Source organism: Salmo trutta, chromosome 3, assembly GCF_901001165.1.
Source record: "Salmo trutta chromosome 3, fSalTru1.1, whole genome shotgun sequence".
NCBI classification, from domain to species: domain Eukaryota; kingdom Metazoa; phylum Chordata; class Actinopteri; order Salmoniformes; family Salmonidae; genus Salmo; species Salmo trutta.
Window position 1 is genome coordinate 47,429,590 of NC_042959.1, and position 16,081 is coordinate 47,445,670.

Consider the following 16,081-nt stretch of genomic DNA (forward strand, 5'->3'; position numbering starts at 1 on the left):
TAAGCAGACCACCATAGTGCCTGTGCCCAAGAACACTAAGGTAACCTGCCTAAATGACTACCGACCCGTAGCACTCACGTCTGTAGCCATGAAGTGACTAGAAAGGCTGGTCATGGCTCACATCAACACCATTATCCCAAAAACCACAGACCCACGCCAATATGCATACCGCCCAAACAGATCCACAGATGATGCAATCTCTATTGCGCTCCACACTGCCCTTTCCCACCTGGACAACCTATGTGAGAATGATATTCATTGACTACAGCTCAGCGTTCAACACCATAGTGCCCTCAAAGCTCATCAATAAGCTAAGGAACCTGGGACTAAACACCTCCCTCTGCAACTGGATCCTGGACGTCCTGACGGGCCGCCCCCAGGTGGTAAGGGTAGGTAACAACACATCCGCCACGCTGATCCTCAACACAGGGGCCCCTCATGGGTGCGTGCTCAGTCCCCTCCTGTACTCCCTGTTCACTCACGACTGCACGGCCAGGCACGACTCCAACACCATCATTAAGTTTGCCGATGACAACAGTGGTAGGCCTGATCACCGACAATGACGAATTCCTTGGTGTCCACACCAACAAACTAACATGGTCCAAGCACACCAAGACAGTCGTGAAGAGGGTATAACAAAACCTATTCCCCCTCAGGAGACTGAAAAGATTTGGCATGGGTCCTCAGATCCTCAAATGTTCTACAGCTGCACCACCGAGAGCATCCTGATTAGTTACATCACTGCCTGGTATGGCAACTGCTCGGCCTCCGGCCGCAAGGCACTACGGAGGGTAATGCGAACGGCCCAGTACATCACTGGGGCCAAGCTTCCTCGCATCCAGGACCTCTATACCAGGCGGTGTCAGAGGAAGGCCCTAACAATTGTCAAAGACTCCAGTCACCCTAGTCATAGACTGTTCCCTCTGCTACCGCACGGCAAGCGGTACCGGAGCACCGAGTCTAGGTCCAAGAGGCTTCTACCCCCAAGCCATAAGACTCCTGAACACCTAATCAAATGGCTACCCAGACTATTTGCATTTGCCCCCCACTTACACCGCTGCTACTCTCTGTTATCATCTATGCATAGTCACTTTAATAACTCTACCTTCATGTACATATTACCTCAACTAACCAGTGCCCCCGCACATTGACTCTGTACCGGTAACACCCTGAATAGTTTCGCTATTGTTATTTTACTGCTGCTCTTTAATTACTTTTATTTCTTATTCTTATCCGTATTTTTTTTTAAACTGCATTGTAGGTTAGGGGTTCGTAAGTAAGCATTTCACTCTAAGGTCTACACCGGTTGTAGTCGGCGCATGTGACTAATAAAATTTGATTTGATTTGACATTTGGACTCTGGCCCCTCCCACTCTAGCTCAGAGTGGTTATCATCTTCAGCCGATGAGGATGCAAAGTTTGGCTGGGGACCAAGTTTTCAGTGTGTTTTCTAGAAGTGTTTGTGCGTGTGCGTGCATCCTCAATGAAAGTTGGAGATGTTTAATGCATGTTACTGAAACCTTGCCAGTGTTGGTTATCTTGTTACATATGTACATTTGTTCTGTCGCCAGCTGGTAGCATTGTTACCTCCTGCATGTTGTCTAATTACAGAACTGCCAGCCACTGTAACTATTGCATGTTTGTAGCTATTAAGTATTAAGTGCATGTTTCAACTACTGCAAGAGAGTATGTTATATTCAAGCTAAAGTTGTGGAAGAGTCTAGAAAGCCTGGTGCACTCGAGCATGTTCACTTGATTTACAGCCTTGGCCTAGTAATTAAGCAAAGGTGCCTCCTAAAATCAGAGAAGAGCTCTAGCTGGTTGGAGACACATGGCCATAAATCCTGACTGTCAGCTAGCCTCATCAGTGATTAGCTCCTCTCTCCACTGATATGTATCGTGTAGTAGGCCTACTGTGTTAGCATTACACACATTAGGCACACTATGTACAGACCTGACAATATTACCAGTTGTTAATTTCCTTTCTTTCATAGAACCACAAGATCATTTGTGTGTGGTAGTGAACTAAAGAATACAACTGACCCACTACCGCCTGTAGTGGGTCAGACTAAAGTAAAGTCAGCATTAAGCCACTAGCGGATGAAGGCATCTACATCAAGACGTTTTTACATTAGTATTAGGACACACAACCTTGTGGCAGTAGCAAGACTGGGCATGACAAGTGGCCAGTGGTTAACTGAAGGAGAGGGAGGTTCTTACTAAGGCATACTTGGCGTCTGGATGCAGCCCCTCAGACACAGCCTTCAGCCACTCGGTCTCCTTGGGCGTGTCGTTGAAGAAGAAGGCCTCCTTGCTCAGGTCCAGCTCCTGGAACCTGCAACACAGGGTCATGTTCAGTAGGCACGGAACGGAAGAAAACGGGGAGGTACTATCCGAAGTTAACCAATTGATAATCATTTTGGTTTTCGTTGCTAAACGTTTTGCGACAGTGTGCCCTGATTAACATGATCAAGGAGAGCATAAGTCCTCTTTATTTAACCAGGAAAAGCCCATTGAGACCCAGAGTCTCTTTTTCAAGGGAGACCTGGCCAAGAAGGCAGCAACAATCAATACATTACAGAATTAAAACATACAACATAATCCAGCCTAAAAAAAAAGCATTCCTCCATAACAGTATCCCATCAATATTTTAAATTCAAATTCACTCTTCCACAGTTGAAAACCTTGTGTTAAAGATCCTAATTCGCAGATTAGATAAATGTTATTTAATCTGAAACACCAAAAGACTAGTCGTGCACACTGGAAAGGAGACACGATTCATAGAGGTTTGGCTGAATTGGCTCAGTTGCAACTACGACAGTCTTCCCACACCCACTTCGGCGATGTCATCTATAAAATAGCCTCCAACACTCTACTCAACAAATTGGATGCAGTCTATCACAGTGCCATCCGTTTTGTCACCAAAGCCCCATACACTACCCACCACTGCGACCTGTACGCTCTCGTTGGTTGGCCCTCGCTTCATACTCGTCGCCAAACCCAGTGGCTACAGGTTATCTACAAGTCTCTGCTAGGTAAAGCCCCGCCTTATCTCAGCTCACTGGTCACCATAGCAGCACCCACTCGTAGCACGCGCTCCAGCAGGTACAGTGAGGGAAAAAAGTATTTGATCCCCTGCTGATTTTGTACATTTGCCCACTGACAAAGAAATGATCAGTCTATAATTTTAATGGTAGGTTTATTTGAACAGTGAGAGACAGAATAACAAAAAAATCCAGAAAAACACATGTCAAAAATGTTATAAACTGATTTGCATTTTAATGAGGGAAATAAGTATTTGACCCCCTCTCAATCAGAAAGATTTCTGGCTCCCAGGTGTCTTTTATACAGGTAACGAGCTGAGATTAGGAGCACACTCTTAAAGGGAGTGGTCCTAATCTCAGCTTGTTACATGTATAAAAGACACCTGTCCACAGAAGCAATCAATCAGATTCCAAACTCTCCACCATGGCCAAGACCAAAGAGCTCTCCAAGGGTGTCAGGGACAAGATTGTAGACCGACACAAGGCTGGAATGGGCTACAAGACCATTACCAAGCAGCTTGGTGAGATGGTGACAACAGTTGGTGCGATTATTCGCAAATGGAAGAAACACAAAAGAACTGTCAATCTCCCTCGGCCTGGGGCTCCATGCAAGATCTCACCTCGTGGAGTTGCAATGATCATGAGAACGGTGAGGAATCAGCCCAGAACTACACGGGAGGATCTTGTTAATGATCGCAAGGCAGCAGGGACCATAGTCACCAAGAAAACAATTGGTAACACACTACACCGTGAAGGACTGAAATCCTGCAGCACCCGCAAGGTCCCCCTGCTCAAGAAAGCACATATACATGCCCGTCTGAAGTTTGCCAATGAACATCTGAATGATTCAGAGGACAACTGGGTGAAAGTGTTGTGGTCAGATGAGACCAAAATGGAGCTCTTTGGCATCAACTCAACTCGCTGTGTTTGGAGAAGGAGGAATGCTGCCTATGAACCCAAGAACACCATCCCCACTGTCAAACATGGAGGTGGAAACATTATGCTTTGGGGGTGTTTTTCTGCTAAGGGGACAGGACAACTTCACCGCATCAAAGGGACGATGGACGGGGCCATGTACTGTCAAATCTTGGGTGAGAACCTCCTTCCCTCAGCCAGGGCATTGAAAATGGGTCGTGGATGGGTATTCCAGCATGACAATGACTCAAAACACACGGCCAAGAAGCAGCACATTAAGGTCCTGGAGTGGCCTAGCCAGTCTCCAGACCTTAATCCCATAGAAAATCTGTGGAGGGAGCTGAAGGTTCGAGTTGCCAAAAGTCAGCCTCGAAAACTTAATTACTTGGAGATCTGCAAAGAGGAGTGGGACAAAATCCCTCCTGAGATGTGTGCAAACCTGGTGGCCAACTACAAGAAACGCCTGACCTCTGTGATTGCCAACAAGGGTTTTTCCAACAAGTACTAAGTCATGTTTTGCAGAAGGGTCAAATACTTATTTCCCTCATTAAAATGCAAATAATTTTATAACATTTTTGACATGCGTTTTTCTGGATTTTGTTGTTATTCTGTCTCTCACTGTTCAAATAAACCTACCATTAAAATTATAGACTGATCATTTCTTTGTCAGTGGGCAAACGTACAAAATCAGCAGGGGATCAAATATTCTTCCCCCTCACTGTATATCTCACTGGTCACCCCCCCAAAGCCAATTCCTCCTTCGGTCGCCTTTCCTTCCAGTTCTCTGCTGCCAATGACTGGAACGAACTGCAAAAATCTCTGAAGCTGGAAACTCATATCTCCCTCACTAGCTTTAAGCACCAGCTGTCAGAGCAGCTCACAGATCACTGCACCTGTAAACAGCCCATCTGTAAACAGCCCATCTATCTACCTCATTTCCATACTGTATTTATTTATTTATTTATTTATCTTGCTTCTTTGCACCCCAGTATCTATACTTGCACATTCATCTTATGCACATCCACCATTCCAGTGTTTAATTGCTATATTGTAATTACTTCGCCACCATGGCCTATTTATTACATTAACTCCCTTATCTTTCCTCATTTGCACTCACTGTATATAGAATTTTTTCCCTACTGTATTATTGACTGTATGTTTTGTTTATTCCATGTGTAACTGTGTTGTATATGTCAAATTGCTATGCTTTATCTTGGCCAGGTCGCAGTTGCAAATGAGAACTTGTTCTCAACTAGCCTACCTGGTTAAATAAAGGCGAAAAAAAATTAAAATCTATGACTTAAATCATCCTCTTGTTGTGGGGTCTCAGACACTGACTGTACCGTCTATGTGGGCTATGGATTTAGAGGGGAATTGATTTGTAATGCCTGGGTGGATGGGACTTACCCCACGCAGTACATGTCGGGGGGAGTGGATGTGGAGCCCAGCCAGGGACGGAGGCTTTCTTTGGGGGTTTGGCCGTTCACATTGTATGTGCCTATGAAGAAACTGAGAGATGGGGGGGAGAGAGTGAGAGAGAGAGGGGAGTGGTAAGTACAAAGTCAGAGAGTGGGAGCAAAGCCTAACACTGCCTAATATAGGCGTAACTGGTGAACTGTGCGGGTGTATGGCAGACATGACCTTAGCAAGCCCCTTCAGATGGTGCAATGGGCAGCAAGAACCTAAACACTTCACAGAGCTGTGTGCTTGTCCACCACCAGAGGGCATTGTAGTATAAATCATTTGTCATCATGACACTGTCCATGTTCTGTACAAACCTCCTGCGTCCGAATAATCTTTTCGTCCGAATAATCTTTTCTTCCTCCTGAAATATGTACTTTTTCACTACCATATACCAATCATTTACTTTCAAGTTCGTAAAGGGAATTGTACAAGTGGGTGGAGAGATTGGGACAGAACCAAAGCTTGTTATCACCAAGACATTTGTAAAACCCTTTTTTTGCTTAAAACCTGCATTAGAATTGAATTACTATGAGTTTGAATAGTAGTAATTCAAGAGCAACAATTTCCTTCACCATTACATGGAAATGGACAATTCGTCAGTTATAGCTATGACATGCTTTTTCACAACTCAACACTGACATCCTGTTTAATGCAAAATGTGTCAACCCTGTAGCTTGCGGTATTGACTGTTGTTCTTGATATTTGTGATGAGTCATCGATGTTAGTTTGCATAGTACAAGTTGGATAGCTACAAATACAAAAACTGGGTGGTTCGAGCCCTGAATGCTGATTGGCTGACAGTCTTGATATCAGACCGTATACCACAGGTTTGACAAAAAATATATATTTACTGCTCTAATTACATTGGTAACCAGTTTTTAATAGCAATAAGGCACCTCAGGGGTTTGTGATATATGGCCAATATACCACAGCGTTGCGTAGTGCTTAAGAACAGCCATTAGCCGTGGTATATTGGACATTTACCACACCCCCTCTGGCCTTATTGCTGAAATATACCCTTTTCACACTATTGTGCCAACCCGGAGCAAATTGTGGTAGCTGGGACATTTATTTTAACGTCCTTTCCAACAACTGGATGTGTAACCAGAACAGCGCAGTACAAGTCGGCTTGGCTTATGAATCAAGCAATATAGTAGTGGGCTAGTCACTGGTCCAGCAATGGTGGATGCCTAACCAGCCCAGCACAGTACAGCTCAGCAACATGAAAAGGATATAAGAATACATGTTCAGTGACGTTGATAGGGACAGAAGCAGGGGGGGGGGGGGTTACCTGAAATTCTCCAGGTAGGTGTAGATGTCCTCGTTCTTGAGCAGCTCACAGCGGATGAGGTTGTCGCGCAGGCCAAACTGCGGCATGGCTAGCATTGTGGCTTTGTTGGACGCTGTGTGGCTGGACTGGCGTACCAGGTCATGCCTGCCCTCACGCTTCAGCTCATCCCAGCCCTCACGCTTCACTTTCCCTTGGCTGCAGGGCCCACAAGATGGACGTTTTTACTTGCAATGATTGTGCTATGTGGAGGTTTCAGCTACCTTCATTGAATGCACTGATGGTAGGTCGCTCTAGATAAGAACGTCTTCTAAATGATGACGTGTGTTGTGGGTGTTTTTTTTCTTAAGTCATGATGTTCATTAGCCTGGCTGGAAGCTAATGTCGTGAGAGACATTATATAGTGATTTCGTAATAGGGTCGAGGGGGGTCTAATGTACCCACAACACAAACATCTCAATGTCGTCATCAATACAGGACAGGGGTTAGAGGGCGAGATGAGAAATCCAATATGGCACACTGGTCCTTTTATCCTTCTTCAAGCACCAAGCCATTTGCATACCACTGTCAGAGAGAGGAGAGTGGTGTTCAGTACTTACCTATCTGGGCCGGACTCCACTCTGGGGTGCTCCGCTCCACTGTTCACCCTCTTGTTCCCTTCTACTGGGGATCTGCTTACTGCGTTCAATGAGTTCCCTGTTGAGTGAGTGACAAAGCAAGAAAGAGAGAGTGGGAGGGAGTTGAAAGAGAGAAAGACAACAAAAGAGAGTGAGAGAAAGAGCGAGCCAAAAGGAGTTGTAAACCAAGTCATTCTAATCAGGTAAATACATTGCCATGTGCCAGCACTAATCCTATAAGGCCCCTGGAGCTAGCAATGCAAATGCTTCGCCTGTGAAGAATCAATCAGCTCATGCCTGAAATAGACCCCACACAAGTCGATAGTGAAGTCGATTTGGTCCTTGCCTACTCGGAAGTACGGAAAATGGACTGAGGCGGTTTTCAAAAGCATTGCATTAGATATAGTATTTTATTATATTCTATAGTGAACAAAAATAAACACAACATGTAAAGTGTTTGTCCCATGTTTCATGAGCTGAAATAAAAGATCCCTGAAACGTTCCAAATGCACAAAAAGCTTATTTTCTCACAAATGTGTACAAACTTGTTTACATCCCTGTTAGTGAGGACTTCTTCTTTGCCAGGATAATCCAACCACCTGACAGTTTGACACATCAAGAAGCTGATTAAACAGCATGATCTTTACACAGGTGCACCTCATGCTGGGGACAATATAAGGCCACTAAAATGTGCAGGTGTCACAACACCATGCCACAGATGTCTCAAGTTGAGGGAACATGCAATTGGCATGCTGACTGCAGGAATGTCCACCAGAGCATTGAATGTTCATTTCTCTACCATAAGCCACCTCCAAATGTTGTTTTAGAGAATTTGGCAGTACGTCCAACCGGCCTTACAACCGCAGACCACGTGTAATCTCGCCAGCCCAGGACCTCCACATCTGGCTTCTTCACCTGCGGGATCTTCTGAGACCAGCCACTCGGACAGATGATGAAACTGTAGGTTTGCACAAGCAAAGAATTTCTGCACAAACTGTCAGAAACCGTCTCAGGGAAGCTCATCTGCGTGCTCGTCATCCTCACCAGGGTCTTGACCGGACTACAGTTCGGCGTCGTAACCGACTTCAGCGGGCGAATGCTTACCTTTGATGGACACTGGTACACTGTAGAAGTGTGCACTTTACGGATAAATGGCGGTTTCAATTGTACCAGACAGATGGTAGACAGCGTGTATGGTGTTGTGTGGGCGAGCGGTTTGCTGATGTCAACGTTGTGAACAGAGTGCCCAATGGTGGCGGTGTGGTTATGGTATGGGCAGGCATAAGCTACGGAAAACAAACAACGGCATTTTGTCAATGGCAACTTAAATGCACAGAGCTACCACTACAAGGCTCTGAGGCCCATTGTCGAGCCATTCATCCGCCGCCATCACCTCATGTTTCAGCATGATAATGCATGGCCCCATGTCGCAAGGATCTGTACACAATTCCTGGAAGCTGAAAATGTCCCAGTTCTTCCATGGCCTGCATACTCAAACATGTCACCCACTGAGCATGTGGAACACGCTGTAGGACAGTTTGTTCCAGTTCCCGCCAATATCCACCAACTTCGCACAGCCATTCAAGAGGGGTGGGACAACATTCCACAGGCCACAATCAACAGCCTGATCAACTCTATGCGAAGGAGATGTAGCGCTGCATGAGGCAAATGGTTGTCACACCAGATACTGTTTTTATTTTTTTAAGGTATATGTGGCCAACAGATGCATATCTGTATTACTAGTCATGTGAAATCCATAGATTAGGGCCTAATGAATATATACTGCTCAAAAAAATAAAGGGAACACTTAAACAACACATCCTAGATCTGAATGAATGAAATAATCTTATTAAATACTTTTTTCTTTACAGAGTTGAATGTGCTGACAACAAAATCACACAAAAATAATCAATGGAAATCCAATTTATCAACCCATGGAGGTCTGGATTTGGAGTCACACTCAAAATTAAAGTGGAAAACCACACTACAGGCTGATCCAACTTTCATGTAATGTCCTTAAAACAAGTCAAAATGAGGATCAGTAGTGTGTGTGGCCTCCACGTGCCTGTATGACCTCCCTACAACGCCTGGGCATGCTCCTGATGAGGTGGCGAATGGTCTCCTGAGGGATCTCCTCCCAGACCTGGACTAAAGCATCCGCCAACTCCTGGACAGTCTGTGGTGCAACGTGGCGTTGGTGGATGGAGCGAGACATGATGTCCCAGATGTGCTCAATTGGATTCAGGTCTGGGGAATGGGCGGGCCAGTCCATAGCATCAATGCCTTCCTCTTGCAGGAACTGCTGACACACTCCAGCCACATGAGGTCTAGCAATGTCTTGCATTAGGATGAACCCAGGGCCAACCGCACCAGCATATGGTCTCACAAGGGGTCTGAGGATCTCATCTCGGTACCTAATGGCAGTCAGGCTACCTCTGGCGAGCACATGGAGGACTGGGCGGCCCCCCAAAGAAATGCCACCGCACACCATGACTGACCCACCGCCAAACCGGTCATGCTGGAGGATGTTGCAGGCAGCAGAACGTTCTCCACGGCGTCTCCGGACTCTGTCATGTCTGTCACGTGCTCAGTGTGAACCTGCTTTCATCTGTGAAGAGCACAGGGCGCCAGTGGCGAATTTGCCAATCTTGGTGTTCTCTGGCAAATGCCAAACGTCCTGCACGGTGTTGGGCTGTAAGCACAACCCCCACCTGTGGATGTCGGGCCCTCATACCACCCTCATGGAGTCTGTTTCTGACCTTTTGAGCAGACACATGCACATTTGGGGCCTGCTGGAGGTCATTTTGCAGGGCTCTGGCAGTGCTCCTCCTGCTCCTCCTTGCACAAAGGCGGAGGTAGCGGTCCTGCTGCTGGGTTGTTGCCCTCCTACGGCCTCCTCCACGTCTCCTGATGTACTGGCCTGTCTCCTGGTAGCGCCTCCATGCTCTGGACACTACGCTGACAGACACAGCAAACCTTCTTGCCACAGCTCGCATTGATGTGCCATCCTGGATGAGCTGCACTACCTGAGCCACTTGTGTGGGTTGTAGACTCTGTCTCATGCTACCACTAGAGTGAAAGCACCGCCAGCATTCAAAAGTGACCAAAACATCAGCCAGGAAGCATAGGAACTGAGAAGTGGTCTGTGGTCCCCACCTGCAGAACCACTCCTTTATTGGGGGGTGTCTTGCTAATTGCCTATAATTTCCACCTGTTGTCTATTCCATTTGCACAACAGCATATGAAATTTATTGTCAATCAGTGTTGCTTCCTAAGTGGACAGTTTGATTTCACAGAAGTGTGATTGACTTGGAGTTACATTGTGTTGTTTAAGTGTTCCCTTTATTTTTTTGAGCAGTGTATTTCAATTGACTGATTTCCTTATATGAACTGTAACTCAGTAAAATCTTTGAAATTGTTGCATGTATATTGTTGTTCAGGCATAACCTTTATTTATCTAGGTTAATCTCATTGACGTCAACTCTCTATTGCAAGATACCCTAGACAATACATTGCATTTTATGTTGTTCAAATCAATGGAAGAGTCAAAGCCTGAGTCTAAGACAATATGGCCACTGTCTCCTACTGCTTGGCAGAACAAACTTTACGAACATGGCAAGTGTAATAATGAGGAAATTGCTTTAGAGGGTGTATTGTTTTTTTTTTGTTTAACCACCATACTGTAGCAGTATCTGATTGCGAGTTCATTGTATTCTGTTTCAGAGAATCAACTCAATAAAAGCAGTTGTGCAAGAAATTAGCCAACAGGTTTTCATGCAATAGGCCTAGGCCTACAAGCTTTTGAGATTTGTTGTCCAGTATGAGGACAAGACAGCAAAAACCGATCTGGGACCAGGGGTGTATTCACTAGGAATGAAACTGAAGCAAACGGAATGAAAACGGGGAGACATAACTGAATTTATCCAATAGAAACTCTTGTTGTTGATAAATGTTTTCCATTTGCAACTGTTTGCTACGGTTTGGACTAATGATTACACCCCAGGCTCAGCAGAAGATGTATTGAGTTGCTTCGTGAACTAGGCATGGATAACTTCAGGAACCAATAGCTTACTGCAATTGGACAGGACTTGGGAGAAAAACAGTTGGACGTTAACATAGGCTCATCCTTTAGCAAAGCCTACCATGGAACCCACACCGCCTGCGTGCCATTGTGCAAACATTTATTTTGTCCCCCCACACCAAACGCGATCACGACACGCAGGTTAAAATATCAAAACAAACTCTGAATCAATTACATTAATTTGGGGACCGGTCGAAAAGCATTAAACATGTATGGCAATTTAGCTAGCTAGCTAGCACATACTAGCCAATTTGTCCTATTTAGCTAGCTTGCTGTTGCTAGCTAATTTGTCCTGGGATGTGAACATTGAGTTGTTATTTTACCTGAAATGCACAAGGTCCTCTACTCTGACAATTAATCCACACATAAAACAGTCAACCGAATAATTTCTAGTCATCTCTCCTCCTTCCAGGCTTTCTCATCTTTGAACTTATATGGTGATTGGCATCTAAACTTTCATAGTATTACCACGACGACCGGCAACACAGTTCGTCTTTCAATCACCCACGTGGGTATAACCAATGAGGAGATGGCACGTGGGTACCTGCTTCTATAAACCAATGAGGAGATGGCAGAGGCAGGACTTGCAGCGCGATCTGCGTCAGAAATAGGAATTACTTCTATTTTAGCCCTTGGCAACGCAGACGCTCGTTGAAACACGCGAGCAGTGTGGGTGCAAAAATTGAATAACATGGATTTCTGAATTTATTTTGCAACGCTCGCACACGCAACGTGTCCGGTCAGCATGTACTTCTAATCACATCACACACAAGTTCTTACCATCTCGGGGTAATTCCTTGCATACTATACACTCTCACAAGACAGTCAAGGAAAATGTTAGCTTTATCTATTGTGTATGGAAAGTGATTGCAAAACAATACCAGAGGAAGAACTCAAATTTCTGTAGTACAATGGAATCGCTTATAATCAGAGGCTACAGCTACCCAAAATAAATAGTCTAATAGTTCACCACAGATACAATTCCTGATAAAGACTGCATTAAGAATGAAATATACTGTTTTAAAGGCTAACCAAGAAGGAGAAGGTAAAGTCTAGGCTATTGAATGCTGTCTTTCGGCATACTGGTGTACAAAACAGGGGCATTGGAGAACCAGAGTGCTATTGAGGCTGTGGTGCAAATGTCCATTTGTACTGTGTGTGTGTGTGTATGTGCGCACGTGCTATTGGAACACAGGAAATGGAAACAAACTGCGCCCTGTGAGATCAGATGGAAACTCCCAGAGAGCTGTGAGAGGCCAATATGGAGGAGGAGTAAGCCCCAACACACAAGATCCCTTGTTCCAAACGCCCTAGAGAGCTTCCCAGTCCCCAAGCCAGGCTCATGTTGAAAGTCAACATCTAGACCTAGGACTACATTGGAGTTCAGCTATTTCCAAAGGATGACTTACTGCATTTCACCTAAGTCCTAAATAACATACCACAAGACCTCAACGGAGCTTCCCAGTCCCTGACCTAACCTAATATTGAAAGTAAACATCTAAAATAGAAACATGAAAGGCTGCCCTGTCTTGGTTCAATAAAGAAAAGTGTGAGTCAACCACTTAGCTGTAGCATACTAGTGTGGGTGCACAAAAGTCAGTACTCATCACAAAGTTCAGCATTGCATAAAATAACCATTTGTATCTAGGAGTAATAAAATGGGCAGAGACATATGTTCTTATCTGCAGTCTACTAATATGGACACTTTCCAAGATACAATAATAAAGAGAACCCAAGACAATCAAACTAGTGTCCATCCATTTCCAATGGAAATGAGTGGCTACGAATTGCCTGTCTGGCTTTACATTTACATTACATTTTAGTCATTTAGCAGACGCTCTTATCCAGAGCGACTTACAGTAGTACTTTACACCTTCAGTAGACAGATACTGAGTCTGAGATAGCTAAAACACTGAAAATCCCAAAGCTGCTGAACGTCAGGTTTGTATGGTGCATTACCAAACCCAAATCAGGACATAATGACTGATGAAATGTCGCAAACCTACACAATATGGCCTAGCTTAGCTATCTCACAAATATATATGGCGAACCTTTACAAACCATAATATTGACATGCTATATGTGGAGAGCTAGCTAATTAACGTTACCTAACTAGCGCGCTCGTTCCAAACCATAACTCTGCTTAAAACATCCAATAAAGAAAGACACATAGTTACCTAGAGTATACAGTTACTTCAACTAATAAGCTGGCTAGCTACATATCATTTTGTCAACGTTTTAGCTTGAATCAAGGAAGGACAAATAACGTTAATCGGTGCATATTTAGCTAGCAAGCAGAAAGTAGAGCTAGCAAAAAAAGCTAGCAGAAGTTATATTCTTAGCAAAGCTAGCTAATGTGAACAAGCACTGCTGCACAGAAAAAAGTTATTTACGTTTCAGACTACGCTAGCAAATAGATAATTTAAATACAACAGAAAATCATAAACATTTCCCCATACCAGTGTCTTTAATCACTCTAGACATATCCAAGTAGTGCTTCCACGCATGATGTGCAGTGCAATGTCCAAGGACCTGTTCGTGCAAGGAATGTTGGGAATACATTTTTTTTCACGCGCACTTGCGCAAGTGACGACGGTGTCACAGACCAAACTAATCAACCAAGAAAACACTGGGCGGTCTCTGGAAAGTGGCAAATAAAAAAAAAGCTTCAGTACAAAAGTTTACACAACTTTGAAGCGTTTATGTCGGCCAAATGCAGTCTTACACTTATTTCCATGTCAACCAATTTTTTAACTAATGTGAAATTATATGCATTGTGCATGCATAAAGAAATTGCATGAAATAATGAAAAGTATATTTCAGTGGAGGGAGAAAATCTAAGATACAACAACAACAACAACAACAACAACAACAACAACAAATCAACATTGCAAATAGCATCTAGATGTACAGGTTTGGGCACTTTGCTTATCAAAGGGAGTACCAGAGCAAATAGCTTCCTTTGACAGTGGCTGACACTGACAGGCACACATGTGCGATAGTTTGCTCAAAGTGTGAAGATAGTTTTCCTAGAGTTAAAGCCAATATGGAAGATAATGTTGTCACTCTCCCCAAAGTTTAACAAGACCAACTAACATCAACAAGAGACATGTCACAAAACCATAAAGAATGACATAGCTTTGTGACGTCACTTTGGAGGGCACCTCCTAGGCTTTGGATCAGATACAGTTATCATGATCCAAGAATCATGGTTAATTATCAGTCGTGTGCTTTCTTAGTGTAGGCCTGTAATTTACTTCAGCTGTCAGCTACACATACTTTCTAGATATTACCACACAATGGGCTCTGTGTGATAAGGGTAGAAGTTCAGGGAGGGTACTGACTGAGAGGGACATGAAGAGGGTTGTTGGCTTACCTGTTTTCGTATGCTGGCTGATCTTGGTGTGTGTCGTTCCCAAAGGTGCAAGGGTCTGTTTGACGCCACCTTGGCCTTTGGAGGCTTTGCGGTACTTGTGGAGCCACTCAAACTTCGGTGCTTCCTTGGGAGACTTGCAAACATCTGAAGGAGGAAAAAGAGAAGCATGAAAAAGGTACTTACACAAATCCCAAAATATGCCATTTCGATTGTAGGCTATAAACACACAATTGTAGGCTATAAACACAATTGTAGGCTATGTGTTATTCAAATGGTTTATATTTGTTGCTCCAATGCTCTACGGAAGTGGAAAAGCTGGAGGAGCATCAATGACAAGGAAACAATTCCAAGAGATCCTCAGCAGTGATTCACAGAACACACAATGAGGATAATCATCAGTAATACAGTGAACTGAAAATGACCCACAGCATTTGCTTCATTCAAATAGGTACTCAAAGTAGAAAGTGATTCAGGGGCAGGTTACTTCACATTCTCACAAGCTAGTTGCCTCGCATGTTGAATCAAAATGTTTTGTTACTGTGTGGCTGAAAAAGGTATTCAGTTATGTTCCCTCTTTCACGTGGTTCACACACACAAACACACACACAAACACACACTTCCTATTACACGTACATTTGCGCTACCTTGAGAATATTACCACACCAAAATCACTCATGCTGCTATTTTACTTTCAATAAGACCACAAGCTCGTACAAAGATGTCACTTTTCTGCTTACCTTGTGAGTTTCTCACATTCTTCCTGTTCACAACAAAACCTGCCAGGTTACCAAACCTTTCCATCACTGTTTCCTCTCACAGACTAAAAGTGAGTGTGGCCCTTTTTAAAAAATAACTTTAGTCCTCCATCTTAAATTTAAGAGCTCCATTGTGTAAAGTAGTGAGCTAATGCCAATAATGACACAATGACACAAAGTAGACTCTGTGTCTCAACGAATCCAGTGGCTCATCCGATTGAGATAAACAGGAAAAAAACACATAAAAGCCGAATTCAAATATATCATTCAGATGGAAGGAAATATTATATTTATCCTACACTTACATAGTTACAAATGCTTAGTTGAGCAACAGACATAAACTACTCAGGAAGAGCACACAGCACTAAAACTCTGCGCCTCCCCAGTCTCTTTTCCTTCTTTCACTCTCTCTCTTTCTCTGATGCCATCTCTCTCTCTTTCTCTCTCTATCGCTATCTCTCAAGTGTGTATCATATTTGGATGTTGTCTTATAAGTGACAACTGGTTCCCCTCTTTTTAGAGTTTTGTGTAACTTGTGGTG

The 16,081-nt window shown here is 44.0% G+C and overlaps 1 protein-coding gene across 3 annotated transcripts in view; it reads right to left on the bottom strand.

Annotated features, from left to right (window-relative positions):
- The window catches only part of LOC115176668 (type II inositol 1,4,5-trisphosphate 5-phosphatase), a 33,712-nt gene that overhangs the window by 15,118 nt on the left and 2,513 nt on the right, over positions 1 to 16,081 (bottom strand). The window contains exons 1-6 of one of the 3 annotated variants that reach the window (XM_029736838.1): positions 15,523 to 15,912; positions 14,786 to 14,929; positions 7,311 to 7,407; positions 6,715 to 6,909; positions 5,367 to 5,468; positions 2,221 to 2,335 (exon numbers count right to left, since the gene is read on the bottom strand). In XM_029736838.1, the coding sequence (XP_029592698.1) occupies positions 2,221 to 2,335; positions 5,367 to 5,468; positions 6,715 to 6,909; positions 7,311 to 7,407; positions 14,786 to 14,929; positions 15,523 to 15,586 (717 nt within the window). In that variant the 5' untranslated portion in view covers positions 15,587 to 15,912. Of the gene's footprint in view, positions 1 to 2,220; positions 2,336 to 5,366; positions 5,469 to 6,714; positions 6,910 to 7,310; positions 7,408 to 13,868; positions 14,006 to 14,785; positions 14,930 to 15,522; positions 15,913 to 16,081 lie in introns of those variants that run through there. The other 2 variants (XM_029736829.1, XM_029736846.1) reach the window with 2 other exon arrangements.